Raw genomic sequence first — 22,322 nt, 5'->3', positions numbered from 1 at the left:
GCAGGGTCACAAACACTAAGCAAATTTCTGCTGAGGCTCAGCTCATGGGGGCATGTAGATTTAAGCCGAGGCCTGGTTCTCTGGAAGCAAAGTGAGAAGCTGCTTTGAGCCTCAGAGAGTAGAGAAGACTGCTGTAGCTTCAGGGACACCCTAACACAGGGAGTCAGTGGGTGGACTTTGCATCTGGTGTCTGCTTACCACTCAGGGAATTCAGAGACCCTCAGGCTCTTTTCCAGACCCTTCTTCCCCCCCACCTACCCACTCCTGCAGCAGCTATGGGTGTGCCCCAGGGGCATTGGCGTCAGAGGATTTGGCAGGCCACAGGGCACACCTACTCCCTGGGCTGGGTCCCTTGCAACCCATGCTGGTTCCTGCTCTCATTTGCTCTCTCTCCCCACATCCCAGGAAGGCAGCGGAATGTAATAGAAAGAGCCCAACATCTGGAGTTAGAATACCTAGGTAGAATTCTGGTTCTGCTGAATTCGTTATGATGACCTTGGAGAAATCACTTGATTTCTCTAATCCAGTTTGAGCCTTCAGGCTCCTGGCCACATTGTTCCAAGGAGCTCAAACCTGGGCCACCAGCACAGTGAACATAAAGCCAGAGGGTCCTGTCACTGCTCCCAGGACACAGCCAGAATGCCCAGGAAGACAGCAGCAAACAACTTTAGTTCTAAATATGAGTCTCTCTTGTCCTTATCCTGGGCCCTGGGGTAGGCTTTGCAGCCCAACACTCGGTCAGAGAAGGGAACCATTGCAAACTTCTTTGCAAGGGCCTCTAGCAGCAAGTTGAAGGTACTCAAAAGAGGAGGTGGAAACTTGCCCTTGGTGAATCACTGGACAGAAAGGATTCCTCTGGAAGGCCTTGCCTGAAACTGTGTGGCTCTTTTTTTTATTTTAGTTTTTTAGCATTTTTAATCTGTACTGATTATTTGAATAAAGAATATTCTTTCTAAATAAAAGTTATAACCAGAGACTGGAGAAGGGGTTGTTACAGATGGGCCATTTGACCCTGAACTCATAGCCACAAACAACCTCAAAGATGGACTTTGAATTGTTATTTCCAAAGAGTTTGGTGAACAACCATAGAGCTTCTCCAGCAGGACTAAGGAGATATTCCCCATAAAGCTTTAAATTTGTGTCATATTATCTCAGCATGGAGAGTACATTATGGTATTTGGTGATGAGATATAATTATTTTTGTGTACATTAAGGTCATTACTTTGTTAAATAAAATATTTTGTTTAAAATATCAGTTTTTGCCACCATGTTTTGGCATTTCTTCATTTTTATTTTAACACATAGTTGCCTCGGGGGGTGAGGGGAGGCAGGGGAAGTAGCCCAGGCCTGTTTTTACCCCCAAGAAACCCTGGATATAGCTCTGAATCATGAACCAAGTTTTCAGATTTTTGCAATTATAGAAAGCCTGGCAAGCTGGTCAGCCTTCTCATAGCTGGAATCGTGCCCATTTACCTGGGGGCAAATTCTGGATTTGCAAGTGCTTCACTAAGGCAAGAGGGGGCATCCTACAATGGCCCCAGGGATCTGGGACCGGGGAAAGTCTCTGTCTTACCTACTCTACCTTCTCAACCCACCATTTTTCTCCCCCCAGTTGTGAGTTCATGTGACTCCAGTATAATCTCCTTCCTGGGCCCCTTTTCCTTCTGGACCCTGTCCTATATAGTGACTGGGTGCTACATATGAGGACGGAATGCACTGAGCCAGCAACAAAAGTGGGTCCCGGATGGAGGGAGTCACTGGCCTCAGGCAGCCAGGAATAGATAACATCCCAGCCAAGGGGGTCCTTCTGCCATGACCAGCCTGACTCAGCTGCCTCTGCCCCCTGGGGGCCACTGGATAGGGAAGGGGAGAAATCAAAGACTGGAAGGAAGAATTGCAGAATGAGTTACAAGCAGAAGGTAAAAGGGACTCAACTTTGGGGAAGTTCAGTTTGCCAGGCTGCTGTGAAAATACCACTCAATGGGTGGGCTTAAACAACCAGGGATTTCTTGGCTCACGGTTTTGAGGCTAAAAGAAGTCCAGAATCCAAGATAATGGCAAGGCTTGCTTTCTCGAAGAGGTAGTGTTCTGGGACTGGCTGCTTGCAATCCTTGGGGTCCCTTGGCTTGTATCGCTACCTCCCATCACGTGGTGATGTCCTTTCTTTTCTGGCTTTGATGACTTCCAGGTTCTTTTCATAAGACCCACCTTCATTTATTTGGGCCACATCTTAACTAAAAATAACAAATTCTAGAGATCCTATTTATAATGGGTTCACACCCACAGATGTGCAGATTAAGATTAAGAGCACATCTAATTTGGATTCATAATTTAATCTACCACACTGCCCTTCCACTGACCTTGGGGACAGCTGTCAGGGTAGGAGACAGGTCCCAGGCCTCAGGCAATAGCTGCCAGGCTGTGGCCTCTCCCCACCCTTACTGCCTTCCTCACAATGGGGTTCATTGCTGAGGTGGGAGGGGCTTCTAGGAAGGGGGCAACAGGGGGCCTGCCTGCGAGACATCCTTGGGGAGCCTGCCCATACAAGCATGAACCATACCATCCTGGCTCCCCTACTCCCAGTGTGCTCTTAGCTCTTCCTGCCTGGGGTAGGGTCCTGGAGACCTTCTTGGAGCTCGTCCAACAACCATCATGCAAGGTGGTGCTGGTGGCTGCCCTCTTGCTAGGAGGTGGAAGCCTCATGCTGTGGATTCAGAAGAAGAGAAGGAAGTCAGTTACTGAGGGTGTAGACAAGTTTGAGTCAGCAAGATCCTGCAATCTAAAGAATGAGGACTGGATCAAATCTCACTTTAGCCGCCTTTCTGATGAAAAGCTGGAGCCCAACAGCAGTGCAGCTGCCACTCCTCCAGTTGACAGGAATGGAGAGGCAAGCACCACGATTCACATGGAGACCTTCACTACAAGGCATGGAGAAGATGGCACAGCTCTTCACCGGGAATCCTTCACCAGCAGGCAGAGGACATCTGGGTCCTCAGTGATCAAAGAGACCCACAAAGAGTCGGGGAAATCGTCCTCCACGGATGATGCCACCTGGGCTGCAGTGGCTGCCTGTACCAAGGAGATCAACAGCAAGGGACGGCAGCTGGCTAATTCCATGCTGCAGCGTGCCACGTCTTACCAGCACTCAGGCCACGTGGAGACCAAAGACATCAACCAGGAGGAGTTGAAGGCCCTTGAGGAGGTAGAGATGAAGCTGAAAGGGAATATCCTCATCCAGCGGGAAAACAACATAGCTGGTGCCAATCACACTCACACTTTCCAGGGCCATGGTCAGCACAACCGCCAGGGCCACCAGGCCCATCCAGGCCACCCAGCCCACCAGGGCCACCAAGGCCATCCAGGCAACCCGACCCACCAGGGCCACCAGGATTACCCTGGTCACCTGAGCCACCAGAGCCACAGCCTGCCCAGCCGCAGCCACCAGATCTGCGACCCCTTTGAAACCACCTAACCACAGGTGGAGATGCCCCTTCCCCCAGCAGGGCTGGCACACACTCTCAGGCCTGTTTTCTCTCCAATGGGACAACATACGTGGCCCAGGGCAAGAATGCTTCTGCCAAAATCCTCTCTTCGTCAGGCTCCCACAGGGGTCACGGACCCCTTCGACCCCATGAGTGGGGTCTGCCACAGAATATGGCCCTCATTGAGGAAGAGCTGGGAGGAAGCGAAGCAGCTGAGACACACTCTGAGGCTCCTGAAGACCCACCAAGAGAAAACAAACAAGGCAGACCCCAGGAGCAGCAAGAGCCCCACACTGATGCCAAATGCCTGGAACTGAGCCAATAAAAAGCCTTGTGTACCCTCACCCTGAGTCTGGGGGCTCTGTAGCCAACAGAAGGTCTAGACAGGGATAGGGAGAGAAGGCTCCTTCTCCAACAGCCCTTGGCATGTGGGCCTTGGGCTGGAGCCGAGTCTCAGATGCTAGGAATGGGATATCTCCAGGGGGTTCAGCACCTGCTCACCTGCCACTGCCAAGGAAGGGAAGCACAGTCAGTGTTGTGTGGGTGAATTGGACCTTCAGAAGAGAGTAAGCCAGCGGGGTGGGCCCATGTCCTCTTGGTGCCATCCTCATTCTATTTCTCAAGTCACGTGGCATTGGCATCCCACACTGCAGTTCTCCCTCCCTTCCCCACCTTCTCTCCATTGGAATCCCATTGGCCACTGGGACCCATGTCGGTATCTCCCCACCACCTACCTTTGGAGCTTTGTGTCAGAATCATCTCTATTCTTGTTTCTGTTAATATTGCTATGGCTGCCCTGCTGCTACCAGTATTACTAGCACTATTACCAGAGTCCTCTTCTTGAGTTCTTAGTGTATGCCGTGCTCTGTGTTAAATGTCAATTCACAGTCCCATTACGAAGGCATTATGTTATCTCCATTTTGCGCATGAGGGACCTAAGGTTCCAAGAACTAATTTGTCTGAGATAACATATATCGTAAGTGATTTGGCTAAGATTAGATCCCAGCATTGCCTGCCTTTGCAAAGCCCACACCCCTAATCCCTGCACTGTACTGCCTCCCAGTCCTCTTCCCAAAATTCCCAGGTGAGTCGACCTCTCTCATCCTTATCCCTGACTTCTTTCCAGATGTCCTGACACAGGCAAGTCTGGGACTCTTCCTGGGACCCAAAAAATCATTTCTGGGGCAAGAGGTGTCCCCGAGTCAGGCAGTTAAATTTGAGAGAAGTCAACTGCAAGTCACTGTCAGACCCCAAGTGATTCTTTTTCATAGAAATTTCTTACCATTTGGGTCTATTATGGATTTACCAATGCTTCACAATCTGTGGGCCTCAAAGCCCAGCAAGAAGGGGTGGGCAGGGAGAGGAAGGGCCCAGAATGACTGCAAAGGGTGGCTAAATCCATGTTCACCCCAGATGGTGTCAGTTGACTTCATAGAGCACAGTTGGGAGTATTTGAATTTCTTCACATTATTAACAGGTAACTTTATATATATATTCTTTGTATATCTAAAATATGTCATAGTAAAAATTTTAGAAGGGAAAAAAGTAGGGTCACTCATAACTGGAAAATGGAGACAAAAGGCAAGAGAGTAGTGAGGTTTAGCTTCTGAAAGTGACTGTTAAAATTTATGCTCATGTCTGGAAGACTTTACATCCCTTATTAGAGTTTATTATATGAAATTTCAGATTAGTTAATTACCAGGTTGAAATCTTGACTTAAAAATTTTTTAATTGGTAGAATTCAAATAAAGTCTTTAGTTAATGGTATTGCACTAACGCTAATTTCCTGGTTCTGATGATTGTACTATAGTTAGGTAAAACTTTTCATTGGGGGAGGCTGGGGAAGAGATACATGGAAACTCCCTATACTGTTTTTCTGTAAGTCTCAAAGTAGTTTAAAATTAAATGCTGAAAAAGTTTTCACGCATTTAGTTATGACAGCATGTCAGAGTGTTATTAGAGTGACACTGCAAGGAAAATGGTTTCCAACCAGCCAAGTCAAGGATTTTTTTCTTGGTAAGGATATTTTTGTGAGAAAAGAGACTGGTTAGCTGATCATTGTTAGACTAGGTACAAAGAATAGGGATTAACAGCCACCAGACTCTTGGCCTCAGAGTCAGCTGGGGGAGTGACTTGTTTCGCAGAAGAATGTTTAAAGTTTCCTCGGAAATCACATAAGCATTTTATGAGGAATGTGCTCATTTCTTCCCAGAGAGAGATTGTGAATTGTATCAGGCAAAAAGATTCTGCCCCAGACCGGGTTTTTCTTTTACTCAATACATTGTCAATGCACACACCTCAGCAGGCACTAGGGGTGTCATGCTAGGTGCCATGGAGGAGGCCAAAATGAGGAGGGCACCATCCCTGACCTTGGTGCTTCTAGGCAAAGTAAGACAAGCACAGTGCAAGGAGAGCAAAATGTGGAATGCAAAGAGTAGTGGAGCTAGGAAGGCTTTGTGGTCTGGTGTTCCAGGCAGAGGGAACAGCATGTGCAAAGGTGTAGAGGCAGGAATGTGGCAGCTTGACGGAGGGGGTCAATGACAAACAGGCAAGGGATGGGAGAAAAGGCCAGAGAAGTAACTCTGAGGCTGAAAGCCAGGGAGGACTTTGGCGATCCTCTAGTTCAATTCCCTCATTTTACAGCAGAGGCCAGATTGAGAAATTGTGCCTGATCCCACAGGTAAGGGTGGGAGGCCCCTGGAGGCTTCTGAGGACCTCTGTTCATTTGAGTAGGCAACAGGGAAGGGCAAGGAATGAGGGAATAGAAGTTCAGAGGAGACAGAGCCATGCAGGGAAGGGATCCCAGGAAGATTTCCCAGAGGAGGTGGCAATGATGATGGTCCAAGAGGGCAATACGGTGATAGGGAATGCTCTTGTGTGAGAGACTGTGATTCCTTTTGGCCACAGGAAGTCACCATGTTGCTTGTAGGGGCCAGAGAGCTCCTTGAGGGCAGCCTTCCCTCCAGTGCCAGCCATCATCGTTGTCCTCAAAGTGAAAGCTGCCACCCTCCCGACTGGTGACTTCAGCCCTTTCTCCTGACTTCGTAATAATGACAGCTCACATGGGCGGGCCAGATTCTATTCTAAGCACTTACAAATAGTACCTCATTTAAATCTCACAACTGCTCTGTGAAGAAGGTATTAATTTTATCCTCAGTTTTCAGTTGAGAAAGCTGAGGTTTGGTTAAGCCATTTGCCCAAGTTCTCATAGCTGGTGAGGGCAAACAGGAGGCTTAATCCAGGCTCCGCTGACCTTGAGCCTCTGCACCTGACCGTTTGGCTGCACTGCTTCCCAGTTCCTCCACCACTCACTTGCCTCATTCCCTTGCCCACTGGGACCCTAGTCTTTTCCTCTCCTCTACCCTCCCCCTCCTGCTCTACACTACGGGAAGCACCTCAGGCCTGAAGCTGGGCACTTAGCCAGGAATAAGGGGACTCTTTGCAGCATCAGTTCACAAATTTCAGAGCGCTTTCCTGTGCTGTTTCTATTTGAACCTTTAAAATAGCCCTGCTAAGGGAAACGTGGAAGTGATTTCATTGCCATTCCAACAGAGAGGAAACAGATTTGGAGACGTAACGTGATTTACTAACTCTCAAGGCAGTTCTCCACACACACATACACACACCCCACACTTCCCTCTTGCCAGTTCTTCTTGGGAGTCAGGTGTGGGTCAGATATTCCTAGTGCCAGAGGCTCGGGCACTATGAGCACAGGGGCCTGCTTTTGACTTCCAGAGTGCAAGAGCCAGCTGTTCTGTTGTTCAGGCCAGGCATACCCAACCTGTCCACCCCAGGGCCAGGGACCTTTGGAATGGACCACCAGAATGGAGTGTCTTGGGAATGAGTGACAGTGGCTGCAGAAGTGACTATAGCAAGAACCAGCCCCAACGCCCTTTGAAGAGGGGTGGGAGGCAGGGTGAGAGGAGGAGTGGCATTTGAGTAGCTTCACCTCTTAGTCCTTAGTCACAGGGTATGAGTGTGATTGTGGCTGGCCTGGAGCCTCATCCAGGATTGGCTGCTCTGCGGACAGGTGGAACCCATTGGGAAGGCATTGGGGTCCTTATGTAGCAAGACAAAAAGAGGGAACTACCTTTAGCTTCTAACCTGACAAAAAAATTGAGAGAAAAAAAAAAAGCTAAATATCCAGTGAGAGATGCCCTGGCAAGCAATTCAGGGGAATCTAATGATCTGGTTAACAGCGTGGAAAAAGTTGAGTCTACATCACACTGTGTTCCCTTAAGGATGACTCACAGGAACAATTTCTCTTGGTCCCAGTGCCAAGAAACTCCCCAGGGCAGCTGCCTTACTTTCATTTTTTGAATTGTACATATCTGTTAGCTGACCATGTTTCTCTTTTGGCTTTGGCTGTTGAAACACTCCAAATCATATATTCCACACTCATGGCTCAGCTCTCACAGCTGTACAGCAGGGATTTTGTATACCAATATTACTCCTGGCTTTCTTTTCTTTTTTTTTCTTTTTTTTTCTGAAACGAGTGTCTTTATTGCGTGTACCGTAAAAATACAAGGATCGGGGAGAGGCCAGTGGGGATGGGGGAGTACTGTCAGATAATAACATACACTCACAAAGAGGAAAAAGGCCCCCCACCCCACCCCGTGACGCCCTTCTGTGAACTGCCTAGTACACGAGGTGGGGTGGGGGGATCAAAACCATAAAAACTAAATGCAAACACCTGGAGATGTTGGGGGCGGGGAGAGGGGAGTGGTGGGCAGGGCAGCAGGTAGCTCCCAGATGTGGCTCCTCCCACTCCGTCAGCACCCTCCCCTCCCCTCTCCCCACAGAATGAACTGCTTAGGCCAGGGATGGGGGCCCAAGCCCACACGCACCACGCACCCACACTCAAGGGCCCACACACGCCCTCTCTCTCTCTCACACACACACCCCCTAGCGTGCATCCGCATCCCAGACACAGGGATGTCCACTGACACAGTCCAAGGCACGCACACATGTGCCCACAGCACTGACGGACTCATGCTCACCTTAAGGCTGCAGAACAGGCCCTGGAGAGTGGGCGGGGGCGAGGCGGCCAGGGAGCCTCCCTTCTCAGAGGCACCCCCACCACATGCGTACCAGAGACCCCGGCCCAAGGCCACGGGGCCCAATACTGTCTTGGTGCAACGTGTAACAGCCTCGGGGGCAGCCTCCGCCCGAGCAGAGGGAAGGGCAGCCCCAGCCCCTCCGACAGGGCCAGGCCCAGGCCCGAGCTCCAGCGGGAGGGAAGGCCAGCTGAAGGCAGGCCTGGTAAGGCACGGGGCTGGGGTGGGGGGGGCCTGGCCCCCAAATGTTCCTCCTGCCTCCTCCCCGGGATCGGGAGAGCAGCTTGGGGGTGGGGGTGGGGGAGGGAGGCAGGGCCAGGAGGCGGTGCCTGCCCCCGGGGCCCCTCCTGCTTCCCCACAGGGGAGGTCCAAGGACCTGGCCGTGGGCACTTGAGGGGCCTCCAAACTCCGATCCCACAGCGTCCAGAGGCCCCTGCCTGGCCCTGGGGATTATTGCATTTCTGCCCCTATGGGGGGAAGGGGCTGGACTGCCCCACCCAGGCCTGAGCACCACAGCCCTGGCCGCCAGGCGTCGCCGTGTCCCACGAGAAGCAGCCTCCGTGGGAGCAGCAGGAGCGGCAGGTGGGCAGAAATTCAGGCAGGCCCCGAGGCTCCAGGCTTCGCCCTCACTGGGGCTGGTGTTGATTAAGAACCTGAATCTTCCCAATCCCCAAGGCCCAGTCCTGGGGCAAGAGGTGCAGAGTCTTAAAAATACTAGTCTGGGTACAGAGAGGGGTGGGACCAGGCGCTCCCTGGAGGCAAGGGCTGCAGGGACCCCAGCTTTGGGGAGAGGGCTAAGAACTGGAAGTGGAGTGAGGAGGGGAGGGACAGGGATACAAACAAAAAAGGCAAAATTAACGCCACCCAGCAGGGGATAGCAGCCGTCCGTGTCTCCTGAAGCGTCTCCTGAAGCGCCGGCGGGGGCTGCTCACTCGCGGATGCTGGCCGAGTAGGAGAACTGGGGGAAGTGGGTCGGCTGGTCCAGGTCTAGGGAGCCCAGGCTGTCATAGTGGTCCGGGGGGGTGATGGTGATGGACTGGGCGGTGAACTCGTCATCGAAGTACCTGGTATCGATCTCGGATGTGACCTGAGGTTTGAATGGTGGCAGGAGCTTCTTCTGTACCACATCCTGCCAGTTGATGCTGAGGAAGAACCTGTGCTCCATCACCTCTTTGGCATCGCTGGGCCCCCCACCGAGCCTCTGCTTGGGGTCCTTCTTAAGCAGCCCAGCAAGCAGGGACTTGGCCTCGGGGCGCAGCGTGCGCGGGAAGCGGATCTCCTCCATGAGGATGAGCTCAAAGAGGCGCTCGTGGTCCTGGTTGTAGAAGGGCAGGCGGCCGCACATCATCTCATACATGGCCACGCCCAGCCCCCACCAGTCCACGGCCCGCCCGTAGTCGTTGTCCTCCAGCACCTCGGGCGCTAGGTACTCCAGAGTCCCACAGAAGGTTTTCATGGTGGCCCCGTCACTGATGCCCTCTTTGCACAAGCCGAAGTCCGTGATCTTGATGTGGCCATCTTTGTCCAGCATGAGGTTTTCCAGCTAGATGTCGCGGTACACCACGTCCCATGAGTGCAAGTACTCCAGGGCTGAGACAATCTCTGCGCCATAGAACCGGGCCCGTTCCTCAGTGAAGACACGCTCCCGGGACAGGTGGAAGAACAGCTCCCCACCGTTGGCGTACTCCATCACGGAGCACAGGCGGTCGTGGGTCTGGAAGGCGTACTTCAGTGCAGTGAGGAAGGGGTGCCTGGTGTTCTGGAGGACCCGGCTCTCGGTGACCGTGTGGGCAACTTCGTCCTTGGCGATGGTGACCTCCTTCTGCAGGATCTTCATGGCGTAGTAGCGCCCGGTAGCCTTCTCCCGCACCAGAATGACCTTCCCAAAGCTGCCCTTGCCAAGGAGCTTGAGATAGTCGAAATCGTCCATGGTCACCTTGGCCCGCGCCTTGCTGACCGCCACTTCCATCTCTTCAGCTGCAGAGGAGTCGCTGGGAGAGCCACACTTGTAGTCCATGGGGTCATCGCCCGGGCCGCGCTGCTTGAGGCTGCTGGCGACCATCTGGATGGCCCGCATCCACTCCTCCCTCTCGTCTGGAGAGTCCACGTGGAAGGTCCTCTCGATGACCGTGGTCCACTGCAGGCAGCGTATGACAAAGGTGTTGGGCCGGGGCCTCTCAGTCTTCATCAGCTGGCATTCTGCCACAGAGAAGGTGTTTAAGGGGGGTAAGGTCTGGTCAGGGGCCTTGGGCCTCTCCTTATACCCAATGAAGGAGCCGTCACTCTTCAGCAGGAAGTACCGGGGCCGCCAGGTCTTGATGTATTCGCCACGCTTGTGGAGCCAGCCTTCTTTGATGACGGACACTTCGTTCATGGTGGCAGCGTGACACGCTGTCACCTAGCTTGGGACAGCTCAGGACAGCAGGACATGCAGGAGGCGCAGTGGACAGAGCACAGCCTGTCACCGGCGGCCGCCCAGCCCCTCCGGCGGGGCTCTACTCCCGCCCATTGCCACGCTGCGCTTGCTCACGCTTCTTGTGTTCCCCGGCAGAAGCAACAGCAGGGGCGACGCCTTCTCCGAGCCAGGCCCAACGGCTCCAGCGGCGCGGCCCCCCCGCCCCCTCCCCTCAGTCCCCGCTTACCGCCCCCTCCTTTATTTTCTTTCCTTTCTCCCAAAGAATCTTCTATTTATTGATAATCCTGTTTTTTGTATGCTGCATGTGTAAATTGTTTTGGAATGGAATAGGGTGGGGAGAAGAAAAAAGAGTAAAGACAATGTTAAATGAAAAAATTAGAAAGGAAAATGATTCTACTAATGTTCCCTTCATATTCAGCTAAAGAGCACTAATCTGCTTGCTCATGGGTATAAAAGAGTTGACACAGGTTAGAAACCACTCAAAGGAATGACAAAACCAGAAAATGCCAGACAAATATTGTATGATCTCACTGATTTGAAACAATTAGAATCAGTAAACTCCTAGAGTCTGAGTTTAGGTTACCAGGGGACGGGGTAGGGAGAGAGAATAGGAAGTTAAGACTTAAAATGTACAGGGTTCCTATTTGGAATGATGAAATATTTTGGTAATGGATGGTAGTGATGGTACCACTGAAATATATGTGTCTGAATGTGATTAAATGGGGAAATGTCAGATTGTATATATGGCAAAAATTAAAATTAAAAAACCCATGGAACTACACTGCACAAACAGTGAACCCTAAGTTGAACCATGGACTTTAATAGTACAATTATAAAACTGTGCTATCATCACTTGTAACAAATATTCCACACCAATGCAAGGTGTTGGTGATGGGGTGGTAATTGGGAATCCTGTATTTTATGCATGATTTTTCTGTAAACCCACAACTTCTCTAATAAAGAAAAATAATTTTTTAAACCTAGGAAAATGCCAAATAAAACAATGAGCTATTACTTTTCATCCAGCAAATTGGCAAAATCATTTCTGACAATACAAAGTACTGGCTTCAAGGAGCACTAACAGACTCCTCTGTGTGCTGACAAGGATGTAAACTCTTTAGTTAGAAATTTGGCACATATGACCCGGCAGTTGTATTCTAGAGAATCTCCACACATGTGCTCAGGAGACTTTATAGAAAATGTTTGGTTCAGTATTGTTTGTAATAGCAAAAAGAAGGAAACATTCTAAATATTCAGGAGAATGACAGTAAATTGTGATTTACTCATACATTAGAATAATAAGCAGCAATTAAAATGACTGACTCAGAGCTATGTGTACTGCTATGGACAAAGCTTGAAACATAATGTTGAGTGAAAACAGCAAATTGCAGAAGTTCAAATCAGTTTGATCCCATATAAACTTTAAAATTGCAAAAACCATATTATACCTTGTTTGTGAGTCCATTCGTGTCTTACGTCCGTAAAGGCATGGATGGGAACAGCGAACCCCAGAGTCAGGACAGAGAGGAGAAGGTGAGCAGGGGAGGGTTGCTATGGGCACTGGGGACACGGATATGGATATTATCTATTCCTTTTAGTATGTCTAAAACATGTCATTGAAATAAAGAAAAACTATTTGAAAACTCTCATTGCTACTGGGTAAAAACACATTCTTCCCGGACCAGCGCGAAGATGGGAGGAGGTGCGTGAAAACCTCTGGTAGTGGGGAGGCAGGGACCTGGGCGAGTGAACGCCCACGTCCTGGCTGTTCCTGAAGAGGGCTGGGTAGCCGCTGGCTGTGATGGCCCCCGTGTTGCAGGCTTCGTGATCCATGGCTCCAACGGCGAGTTCCCCTTCCTGACCAGCAGCGAGCGCCTGGAGATGGTGAGCCGCGTGCGCCAGGTCATGCCCAAGGACAAGCTCCTGATTGCCGGCTCCGGCTGCGAGTGTGAGGCCCCCGTGCCCTGTGCCCTGGGGGCGGCTGGGGGCAGGGGATCGGTCTCATTGGTCCTGAGGGTCGGGTTCGGTCCACTTGTTCTGCCTGTTCTGAGAACCGCCGTGGGATCCCTTGCTCGCCCCAGGGTCCCAGCCCAGGCCTTCCTCCTGCTCTCGCCTTCCCCGGCCCACAGGGAAGACAGTCTCTTTCCTCCTGCAGCCACTCAGGCCACGGTGGAGATGACAGTGAGCATGGCCCAGGTCGGGGCTGATGCTGCCATCGTGGTGACCCCTTGCTACTACCGTGGCCGCATGAACAGTGCTGCCCTCGTTCACCACTACACCAAGGTGGGCATGCTGTGTGGCTGGGACCAGAGGAGGCTGCGGGGGGAGGGGGGCAGATTCGGGGTGGATGGGCAGCTGTAGGAGGGGGTTGAGCACCACCGTGGGTGGGCCGTGTGACATCGCGCAGCTCTGTGTCACTGTTTCCTCCCCTGCTCCTCACAGGGTTTTTGTGAGGATTAAATAAGATGAGGAATATAAAGGCTTAGAACTGTGCTAAGAATGCAGAAAGCACTCAACACATCTTAGCTATTGTTATTGCGTACAAGGAGGCACGTAGTGCTGGTGGCGTATAGCGAAGCAGTGGCCCCGGCCAGGACCCCGTTGGGGTGGGCGGTGCCGTGGGCTCTGGGGGCTTGACGGCTGGCCCGGCCCCTTTCCCTGCTGCCCTCAGGTTGCTGACCTCTCTCCAATTCCGGTGGTGCTGTACAGTGTCCCAGCCTACACGGGGCTGGACCTGCCTGTGGAGGCGGTGATCACGCTTTCCCAGCACCCGAACATCGTGGGCATCAAGGACAGTGGTGGTGACGTGAGTGACAGCACCCCCGGGCCGGGGCACCCCCTCCTTCACTGGACCCTAGCAACCATCTCCAGGGCTGCTCTGGGAGCCGCTTCAGTCCTGCCTCCTGTTTGGGTTCTCTCTGCCCTGTGGGCACTCCTGGGCCTTGTCTGAACTCTGGGGCCCCTCCCCGGGAACCAGGCTCTCAGGCTACAGCACGGCCCTCCTCGCTCCAGGCCGGCGGCGAAGGCTGTGGGCCCAGCTCTCACCAGTTTCCTGTTGCAGGTGACCAGGATTGGGCTGCTTGTTCACAAGACCAGGAGGCAGGATTTCCAGGTGTTGGTGGGATCGGCTGGCTTCTTGCTGGCCAGCTACGCCTTGGGTAGGCCACTGACTGCTCTCAAACTCTGCCGGGCGACCACGATCCATGAGGGCAGCTGCAGTCTGCTGGGAACGACCGTGTGGGCTGGGGCTGGCTCCACAGAGGGCGGTCTGCTAGCCTGCCTGTTCTGAAACTCAGAAATCTGGCCACACTGCTCCCTGTGAATACTGGGTGCTTGCGGGCAGCCTTGTTGGGCACAGTGAGGACAGTGGTTGCTGTGGGATCCCTGGCCTGCAGATTCCCTGAAGTCCCGGTCCCTGCTTAGGTGACAGGTTCTCTAACCTCACCTTATGTGAGGCCTTGGGCCCCTCCTCTCTAGTCCAGGTGTCTGTTTTCCTCCTTCCCTGATTCCAGGCTGAAGTGAATGGTCAGACCCATGGGACTGGGCCAGGGGTCGTCATCTGCCTGAACCAGTTCTGTCCAGGCTTGGGCCTAGGGACATCAACACCAGACCAGCTGCTCTTGTCCTAAGGTCCAGGCTGGATTTGAACCCTGGAGCTGAAGTGGAAACCCCAGGGAGTAGGGTCTCGAGCTGCTCTTCCAGCCATGCTGGCTCCTGTTCTCCGTGGCCTCTGCAGACTTTGGCTTGTTGGCTAGGTCCTAGCACATGTCCCCTCTGCCACATCAGTCTCTAAAGTGCAGGGAAGAGAAGGGGACCCATTTCTGCCCCCTTCTTGCTATGGGGAGATGGAAAGAGTGTAAGTTCTGGGGCCAGCAGATCTGAGGGGAATCCCAGCTCTTCCACTGAAGGGGCTCTACCTCTCTGGGCCTTGAGGATTACGGAGCATCTGGCCCAGCATCTGCCACAATGCCTAGCACATAGTAGGACTTCAATACTATATTACCTCATTCCAAATTGCCAGCTCTTTCTCCAGCCTTGAGGCCACTGTGCCTTGTGTCACTGATAACTAGTCTGAGAATGACACTTGCAGGCTGGCAGAAGAGGCAGGGCCTTGTGAGATTATAACCAACCCATTTTCACTGCCCAGGTGAGAACAAAGAGGACCAGAGAGAGACTGTAACTTGTCCAAGTTCATGCAGCCAGGGAGAAAATGCGTGGTCTCCTGACTGTGCCCAGAGCTCTTTCCACTTCCCCACCTCCACTCCCACAATTTCAGAAGCGCAAAGGCTTTCCATCCATTCCATCCCCTTTCAGGACTGATGAGTCAGGGGACTCTTGGGGGAACACTGGGGGTGTCAGCTGGCAGGCAGGACTCTACTCTGGGGCAGTGGCGTGGGTATCCAGGGAAGGTGCTGTCCTTCTGGCTCTGCTCCCTGCCCCTCACAGAATAGCTCAAGTGGCACTAGGCATGCAGGATTGTTTCAAATATGCAGGCAGCTTTTCTCTCTGGAAATCTGGACTCTGTCGACTCACAGAACTTGCCTGTGACATGACTGACCAGTGCCATAGAAATCCAGATCCCATCTCCCCCAGAATAACGAGGTGCTAGGGGACCGTGGTGTGGAATTCCCTGTGAGAAGAGGCTCTGGCTGATGCTCTGCATCTCACCCTGGGGTAGGAGCTGTGGGGAGCGTGTGCGCCCTGGCCAACGTCCTGGGGGCTCAGGTGTGCCAGCTGGAACGACTCTGCCTCACGGGGCAATGGGAAGATGCCCAGAAGCTGCAGCACCGCCTCATTGAGCCAAACGCCGCGGTGAGCTCCCAGGCAGGGGCGGCAGGGTTGGCTTCTGAGTCCTCACTGGAGCAGGAGCCGGGGCTGGCCCGGGATCCCCACCTAGCCCCTTCCCTTAGAAAGTCCTTTCACAGAACATCACATTGTGGGAACTGCTCAGGCCTCCCCGGAAAACTCTAACTTGAGACAGAGTTGAGTCCTATTGGTTCTCCAACTTGTGTGCATTAGAATTCATGTGGCGAGTTCGTTAAAATTCTAGTCTGGAGTGGGGCCTCGGAATATGTATTGAAACACGTACCCTGGTGATTGGGACATAAGTAATCCTGGAATCACACTTAGAGATGCACTGCCTACATGGAGTGAAACTTGGGACCTTTAAATCAGCTTTGTAGGGAGCCAGATCCTGAAAAACAGCATGGAAGCAGCAGAGGAGTTGGAAGGTTGGAAGTATATGGAACCCAGATTTTCCAGGACAGTTCTGTCTTTAGTCTGTTCTGCGGTCAGACCACCGAGTTGTTCCTTCTGCCCTGAGGCCCTGGTCTGTCTGCCTTCTACCTTCAGAGCCTTCTTATGTTTGGTTTTTATATTATGTCAAGATAGTTTTATTTTTCAGGACATCTATTCCATCTTTCTGGAAGTGGAAGATCTAAGTAATTTTTTAAGTGGTCATTTTTTTCCCAGAACATTCAAGTAGTTGAAAAATATTGAAAAATCTAAAAGCAGGTATATTAAAACTCACAGTGTTAAGTTAAAGTATTTTATTGATACCAAAACATAATTAGTAATTTTACTTTCTTGGCTTTAATGAAAGCAAAAGCATCGAAAATGTGTTGTTTTTTTCCTTCTACAAAATCCACTTCTAGACCAAAAAATTAACCGTTTAAAAAAATACATAAAAACATGCATATGAGGGCACATATTTTTACTTTTGCCTCAGGCTCTAATATGGCACAGCAATGGCAGGAAATTTTAAAATTTTGACATTTTGTTCATCCTGGATTTTTGTGCATTGATTTTGATTTTTAAAAAATATCACATATTATGAGTTTCTTGGCACCCCCTTAGATTTTACACTGAGTCAAGTGGCTCATTAGCCCCAGCATGGCCCCAGCCCTAGTGCTGGGCACTGAACTAGGTACTCTACAAAAATATTTTGTTTGGGCAAAATAGGGAGTGGCTCTATATCCACTTCAATGACTTGTACCCTTTCCTCAAAGGACAGATTTCCTCAGATTTAGAGGAAGGACAGCTGAGGAGACCCGCATGGGTCTGTCTGGATGTGGAGGTCCTCCTTGAGGCACAACATGGATGGGATGTAAGGACTGAGAAATAAGGGCCTTTTGGCTGTCCTGTAGTTGGACAGTCCACTGGGGTGGGGGCGCCTCTCTCCCACTCCCACCCACCTGGGATGGAGAAGGTCCCAGAACCTGCATATCACCAGGACAGGAAGAGGAGGAACTTTCAGGGCCCTTAGGGTTCAATATTAGTGGTATTTTTCTATCCAATGCTTGTGTTAGCTCTGTAGGGTAGGTGGTGTCATCATCTCATTTTACAGAGGAAGCAGCTTGGGCTGCCCCTTGGGAAAAGAGGAGTGCTGGCTGCATGTTAGCCCTTTGCATGTCCTTCTGCCTTACCCTTTACTCTGTGCCCTCTCCTGTGCCAGCCCTGGGCACACACTCAGGAATGCCTGGAACACCTCTCTGCTGCCTGGGCTGTAGGCTCAGCCACCCCACGAGCAGCTTGATGTCACCGTATTGTCCTGCCCCAGTCAAACCCAGTGTCCTTCCTCTGCCTTCCTACCCAGCTGGCCTCCTGCCCCTGGCTATATTTAGGACTTTCATGGTTTTTACCACCAAAGCACTGGACCCTTCTCAGGTTCTGAGAAGGGGGCAATTTGGGATCCACAGAAACCTATGGTAGGAGCAAAGTTTACTCTAGGCACCTCTGGCTTCTGTCTCTCCTCTGGGTCTTTTCCACCCTACTCAGGTTTGGGGTGGGATAGGGGCAGGTTATTAAGAACATTATGGCTGGGGTTAGTCCTGAGAAGAGGGTAGCTTACCACCCATTCCAAGAAAACTTCCGTGCTTGCTAAAGATTCCTGGCTTCTAGTGGTGAATAGTTAGTCAATCATTCATGAATCGTTCCTAACCTTTTTGCTGTATACAGTCTTTGACCTTTTTTCCCCCCTTCATGAGCCCAAACATCTAAGGTTTTACCTTTCCTCAAAAATTGTAAAAGTAATGATTAGTTTACAAGTTTTTAGGTGGTCAGAGATCCATCTGACATTTCCAGTCAGCATGAAATAACTAGTTGCTCCATCAAAAGTAAAGAAATAGGATGCTTCATTTATTCTATGTTCTTCATTTATTGCATGTTTTAAAATTATGACATTAGCTTTATGCCCTTTGCTACAATGGAAAAGACTTCAGAGATGATATTGTTCTGCCCCCTCATTTTTGGACAAGGGAATTGTTCAGAAATGCTAAGTCAATGGCATAAGGTTATACAACAAAACTTCTTTGGGCAGCAATTCATGGTGTTCCCTGTGAGAAGCATTTAGAGTCAGGACAGGAAGGAGCTAAGGGTGGGTGGGGGGAATCCCGCGTCAGGAGAGGGAGGGGCGCTCAGGGTTGAGCATGAGGCTCTCACAGGCCCGCCCTTCCTGACTTCCCAGGCCTGGTGTGCCCTGGGCCGGGTTCCAGTGAACCAGGTTCCAGACGGTGCTGCTCCAGTGTCCAGACCCAAGCCTTGCAGCCTTCTCCCATTCCAGCCTGAAGCCTGAATGCCACGTTCCTCCCGAATGGACCCTGCTTTTCTCCTAAAGCCGAAGGGGGCACCTTCCTTCCTCCATTCTGTTCTCTGCTAATGACCTCCTTTCTTGTCCTTAAATCTGGATTCCCAATCTACCCTGGTGTCACAGACTTGATAGAGTCCCTCTAGAGGGGGAGGAGGCTGGGTACTCCAACTTTCTCACAGTGACAGATGCCTGAGCCCCAGACGTGTGTGCAGAGGATTCCCCGGCCTCTTCTAACAGGCCCTGTTTCTCAGGTGACCCGGCGGTTCGGGATCCCAGGGCTGAAGAAAGCCATGGAGTGGTTTGGCTACTATGGAGGCCCCTGCCGGGCCCCCTTGCAGGAGCTGAGCCCCGCTGACGAGGAGGTGCTGCACACAGAGTTCACCAGCAATGGCTGGCTCTGAGGATGAGGAGGGACAGGCCCAGCTCAAGCCCAGCTCAGACCCCTGCCTGGCACCTGCAGCCTGAAGAGGAGTGTGGGGGAATTGGGGGACTAGAGGCTCCTTTTCTCTCTCCAGGCCCCCAGGTGCCGCTCACCAGGCACTGCTGCTCACACCTCCTATTCTCACAGTTCATGACTTCCCACATTTGTCTTCAACTCCATGTCTCCAGAGAGCCTCCGTCTGAGGGGAAGCAATTTCTTGCTGAGGATGCTTTCCCATCCCCCAAGATACATGAACCAGGAGCCAGAGGGCAAGAGGGGGGTGGCAATTGGGCACAGGAAGGAAGTCGGTGTTATTGAAGGGAAGACTATTTATAGGCTTGGGGGCAAAGCCTAAATCCAGCACAATGCAGCTGGAAGCCAGGGCTACTCCTAAGAACCTAAATTCCGCCTTCTGCCAGCTGCAGTGGTAGGTTAGGAAACCTGATCAGGAAAGTGTTATTGGTCTTTGAAGGCCCCCACACTGCATTCCAGTCATACTGCCCTTCCCTCAATCTATTTTCACTCATCTCATATTTTTTAGCCTTGGATCCCAGCCATCTAAAAGGTAGGAGTGCACTGAGAAAGCCAGTGGCTGTCCAGAATTGCTAACTAAGGACACCTGGTGGATAAATGTTACATGCTAGAAGACTATGGTAGCTAGCCTGGGTCTGAAAGATTAGGAAGGGGGCTTGGCCTGAGACCTCTGCTTTTATTGTTAAAAATAGTTAAAAATAGTTACTTTGTTACTGCAATAAAATTTAATAAGTGAAACTAGTGTGGCTATGTACATAACGACACTCTTCTGCTCTGTAGAGCTCAGGGCCTGCCCTTTCAGGTTTCCTGCCCAGATGTCAAGAACCTTCCTAAAAGCACTTCAGCTCTTTGCAGTCTCTTCTTCCCCAGCTCTGAGAGGCTCAAAAACACACAGAGAAAACATAGACATTAGAATAGTGGTGGCCTATGGAAAGCTTATTGAAGTTTTCAAAGAAGGAAAAAGGTTCAATTGAGAAAACTTAGAAAACACTTAGCACCTTCATCAAAAAGACCACTTTCTTCAAATTGTTTAACTCTTTTCTGTGATAATATGACTGGTGGCAGAAAACTGAGATGAATTCTTTTTTAATTACTCTAGTTAAAAAAAATTTAAGGGTTGGTAAATAGATCCTTGCTTAGGGAAAAGTTTAGAGGAGAGAAGAATATGAGGTATCAGTTTTCAAATGCAACTGGGCATCTGGATGGCACTAAAGCTTGGGGCTTAGCACCTGGGTTTTTCTCACAGGCAGCTTCCGGAGGCTCTGGGATCAGAGGAGAATCAGGTTTAGAGATAGGGGCACCAAGGCAGTGTTAGGGAGGCAGGCTATTAAACTGATTAAAAGCTGGGTTTAATTTCTTGGATCTGTCCCTTAGGACCTTGGGGAAATGACCAGCGATCTTCATTATTCATGGACTCTGTATTTGCAAACTCATTGGCACTAAAATTTATTTGTATCCCCCAAGTCAATACTCCCTGCACTTTTGTGGTCATTGATGGGCATGTGCAGAGCAGCAGAAATCTCCAGCTAAGGTCAAACAAGGTGATGGTCAGGCTTCTCTCACCTCTCCTATTGTAAACAAGTACCCTCTCTGTGGTATATTTAACGCCATGGTTTTTGCATTTTTGTGCTTTTTGTAGGCGATTTCATTGTTTAAAATGGCCCCCAAGTGTAGTACTGAAGTGCCACCTAGTATTCCTAAGTGCAAGTAGGCTGTGCTGCTGGGAAGCAGACATGGCTCAACTGATAGAGCATCTGTCTATCATATGGAGGGTCCACGGTTCGATCCCCAGGGCCTCTTGACCTGTGTGGAAAGCTGGCCCGTGTGCAGTGCTGCCGTACTCAAGGAGTGCCGTATGACAGGAGCACCCCTGTGTAGGGGTGCCCCACACGCAAGGACTGTGCCCCATAAGGAGAGCTGCCCTGCGTGAAAAAAGCACAGCCTGCTCAGGAGTGGAGCTGCACATGTAGAGATGATGCAGCAAGACGACGCAACAAAAAAGAGAGGCAGTTTCCCAGTGCCTCCGGATAACACAAGTGGATGCAGAAGAACACACAGCGAACGGAGAGAGAGCAAACAATGGGAGGAAAGGGGAGGGAAAGAAATAAATCTTAAAAAAAAAAAAAAAAAAAAGGCTATGCTGTGCCTTAGGGAGAAAAGTTTTAGGTAAGCTTCGTTAGGGGATGAATTATATCAGTTATAGTGCTATGGGCTGTGAGTTTAATTTTAATGAATCAATACCTATTAAATAAGGTGTCTTTAACAAAACACTCTACAAGGTGGATGAAAATATGATGATGTGAGGCTCACAGGAGCCTAGCCCTCTATTTCCTCTAGGAACAATGGTTTGGTATTTGATAATTCAGTGTTTCCAGCAACTTTACAGAACATAATTACCATGAATGATGAGAACTAAGTTCCCTGAGACTTGTCTGTAATAATGGGAGGTCAGATCCTTCCTCACAGGGCTAGGTAAGGACTGAATAAGAGTATGCAAGCAAAACGTTTAGCATGGCAGGTAAGTGGCCCCACTAGCTGATCTGCAGAAGTACTACTCTACTGTGTTGGAAACTGAGGCACAGTGGCCTCACAAGGAGAGGCGTGCTGTCTCCATGGCTACTTTTGCAACCTAAGGAACCCGGTAATTAAGAGTTTCCTGGCAAATGGGATGAAGCTGTTAAAGGCTGAAAGAAAAGATGAGCACATACCTTTTGTAGTGAATAGAACACTTAGACTTTGTACCTTGAGATAAGATTTTTAAAAATTCCTTAGACTATGGGTAATGCTGCTTGACGTCACCATAGGCTACGTGTTCCTACTTATTGTCATGTACACTGGGGTATATAGAGAGCCCCTTGTAAACAATAAAGTTGTCTGAGGAGTTATTACTCGCACACCCCCTGATCCCAGCTCTCTTGCGCGTTCCTTCCCCCTTTTTCTTTCATTCCTGATACCCTTCGGGTCCAAATCTCCAACATCTGGCACCCAACGTGGGTCCTGACAAAGTTAGTGAGTCTTCCAAATCAGTATTGGGAACCGCGGAAAAGACCTCGTCAAGGGTCGTGTGACGTCCAAAGTAGTGTGACTCGACCTCGTCAAGGGTCGTGTGACGTCCAAAGTAGTGTGACTCGAGTCTTCTTTTAGGTAAGTAACATTTTCCGCGAAGTCATCAGGGTAATGGGTAATCAAACTGGACATGTGGAAGAACATTTGCAAGTGTTAAAAGCCTTATTGAAAGCTAGTGGGGTGCCTGTGAAAAGTTGTGAGTTAAAAGAATTTTGCTTTAATACAAAAGCATTGTGGTTGGTTTCAGCCTCGGGGACGG

The 22,322-nt window shown here is 50.6% G+C and overlaps 2 protein-coding genes and 1 pseudogene across 3 annotated transcripts in view; 2 read left to right on the top strand and 1 right to left on the bottom strand.

Annotated features, from left to right (window-relative positions):
- HOGA1 (4-hydroxy-2-oxoglutarate aldolase 1) overlaps positions 1 to 22,322 on the top strand; it is a 31,327-nt gene that overhangs the window by 1,577 nt on the left and 7,428 nt on the right. The window contains exons 2-7 of one of the 2 annotated variants that reach the window (XM_004457004.5): positions 12,775 to 12,903; positions 13,111 to 13,238; positions 13,627 to 13,761; positions 14,017 to 14,113; positions 15,634 to 15,767; positions 18,795 to 19,735. In XM_004457004.5, coding sequence (XP_004457061.1) covers positions 12,775 to 12,903; positions 13,111 to 13,238; positions 13,627 to 13,761; positions 14,017 to 14,113; positions 15,634 to 15,767; positions 18,795 to 18,944 — 773 coding nt within the window. In that variant the 3' untranslated portion in view covers positions 18,945 to 19,735. Of the gene's footprint in view, positions 1 to 12,774; positions 12,904 to 13,110; positions 13,239 to 13,626; positions 13,762 to 14,016; positions 14,114 to 15,633; positions 15,768 to 18,794; positions 19,736 to 22,322 lie in introns of those variants that run through there. The other variant, XM_058298652.2, reaches the window with a different exon arrangement.
- Positions 2,461 to 3,826, top strand: C6H10orf62 (chromosome 6 C10orf62 homolog). The gene has a single exon (XM_058298655.2). It carries the CDS (start codon positions 2,702 to 2,704, stop codon positions 3,470 to 3,472), a length of 771 nt encoding a protein of 256 aa, XP_058154638.2. The 5' UTR covers positions 2,461 to 2,701; the 3' UTR covers positions 3,473 to 3,826.
- Positions 8,897 to 11,165, bottom strand: LOC101418292 (RAC-beta serine/threonine-protein kinase pseudogene; annotated as a pseudogene).

The sequence above is a fragment of the Dasypus novemcinctus genome, chromosome 6 (assembly GCF_030445035.2).
Source record: "Dasypus novemcinctus isolate mDasNov1 chromosome 6, mDasNov1.1.hap2, whole genome shotgun sequence".
NCBI classification, from domain to species: Eukaryota; Metazoa; Chordata; class Mammalia; order Cingulata; family Dasypodidae; genus Dasypus; species Dasypus novemcinctus.
This window is presented reverse-complemented; position numbering and strand designations above follow the sequence as displayed.

Coding starts and splice junctions, on each gene's coding strand:
- C6H10orf62 (XM_058298655.2), top strand. CDS start 2,702: ATGCTGTGGATTCAGAAGAAGAGAAGGAAGTCAGTTACTGAGGGTGTA.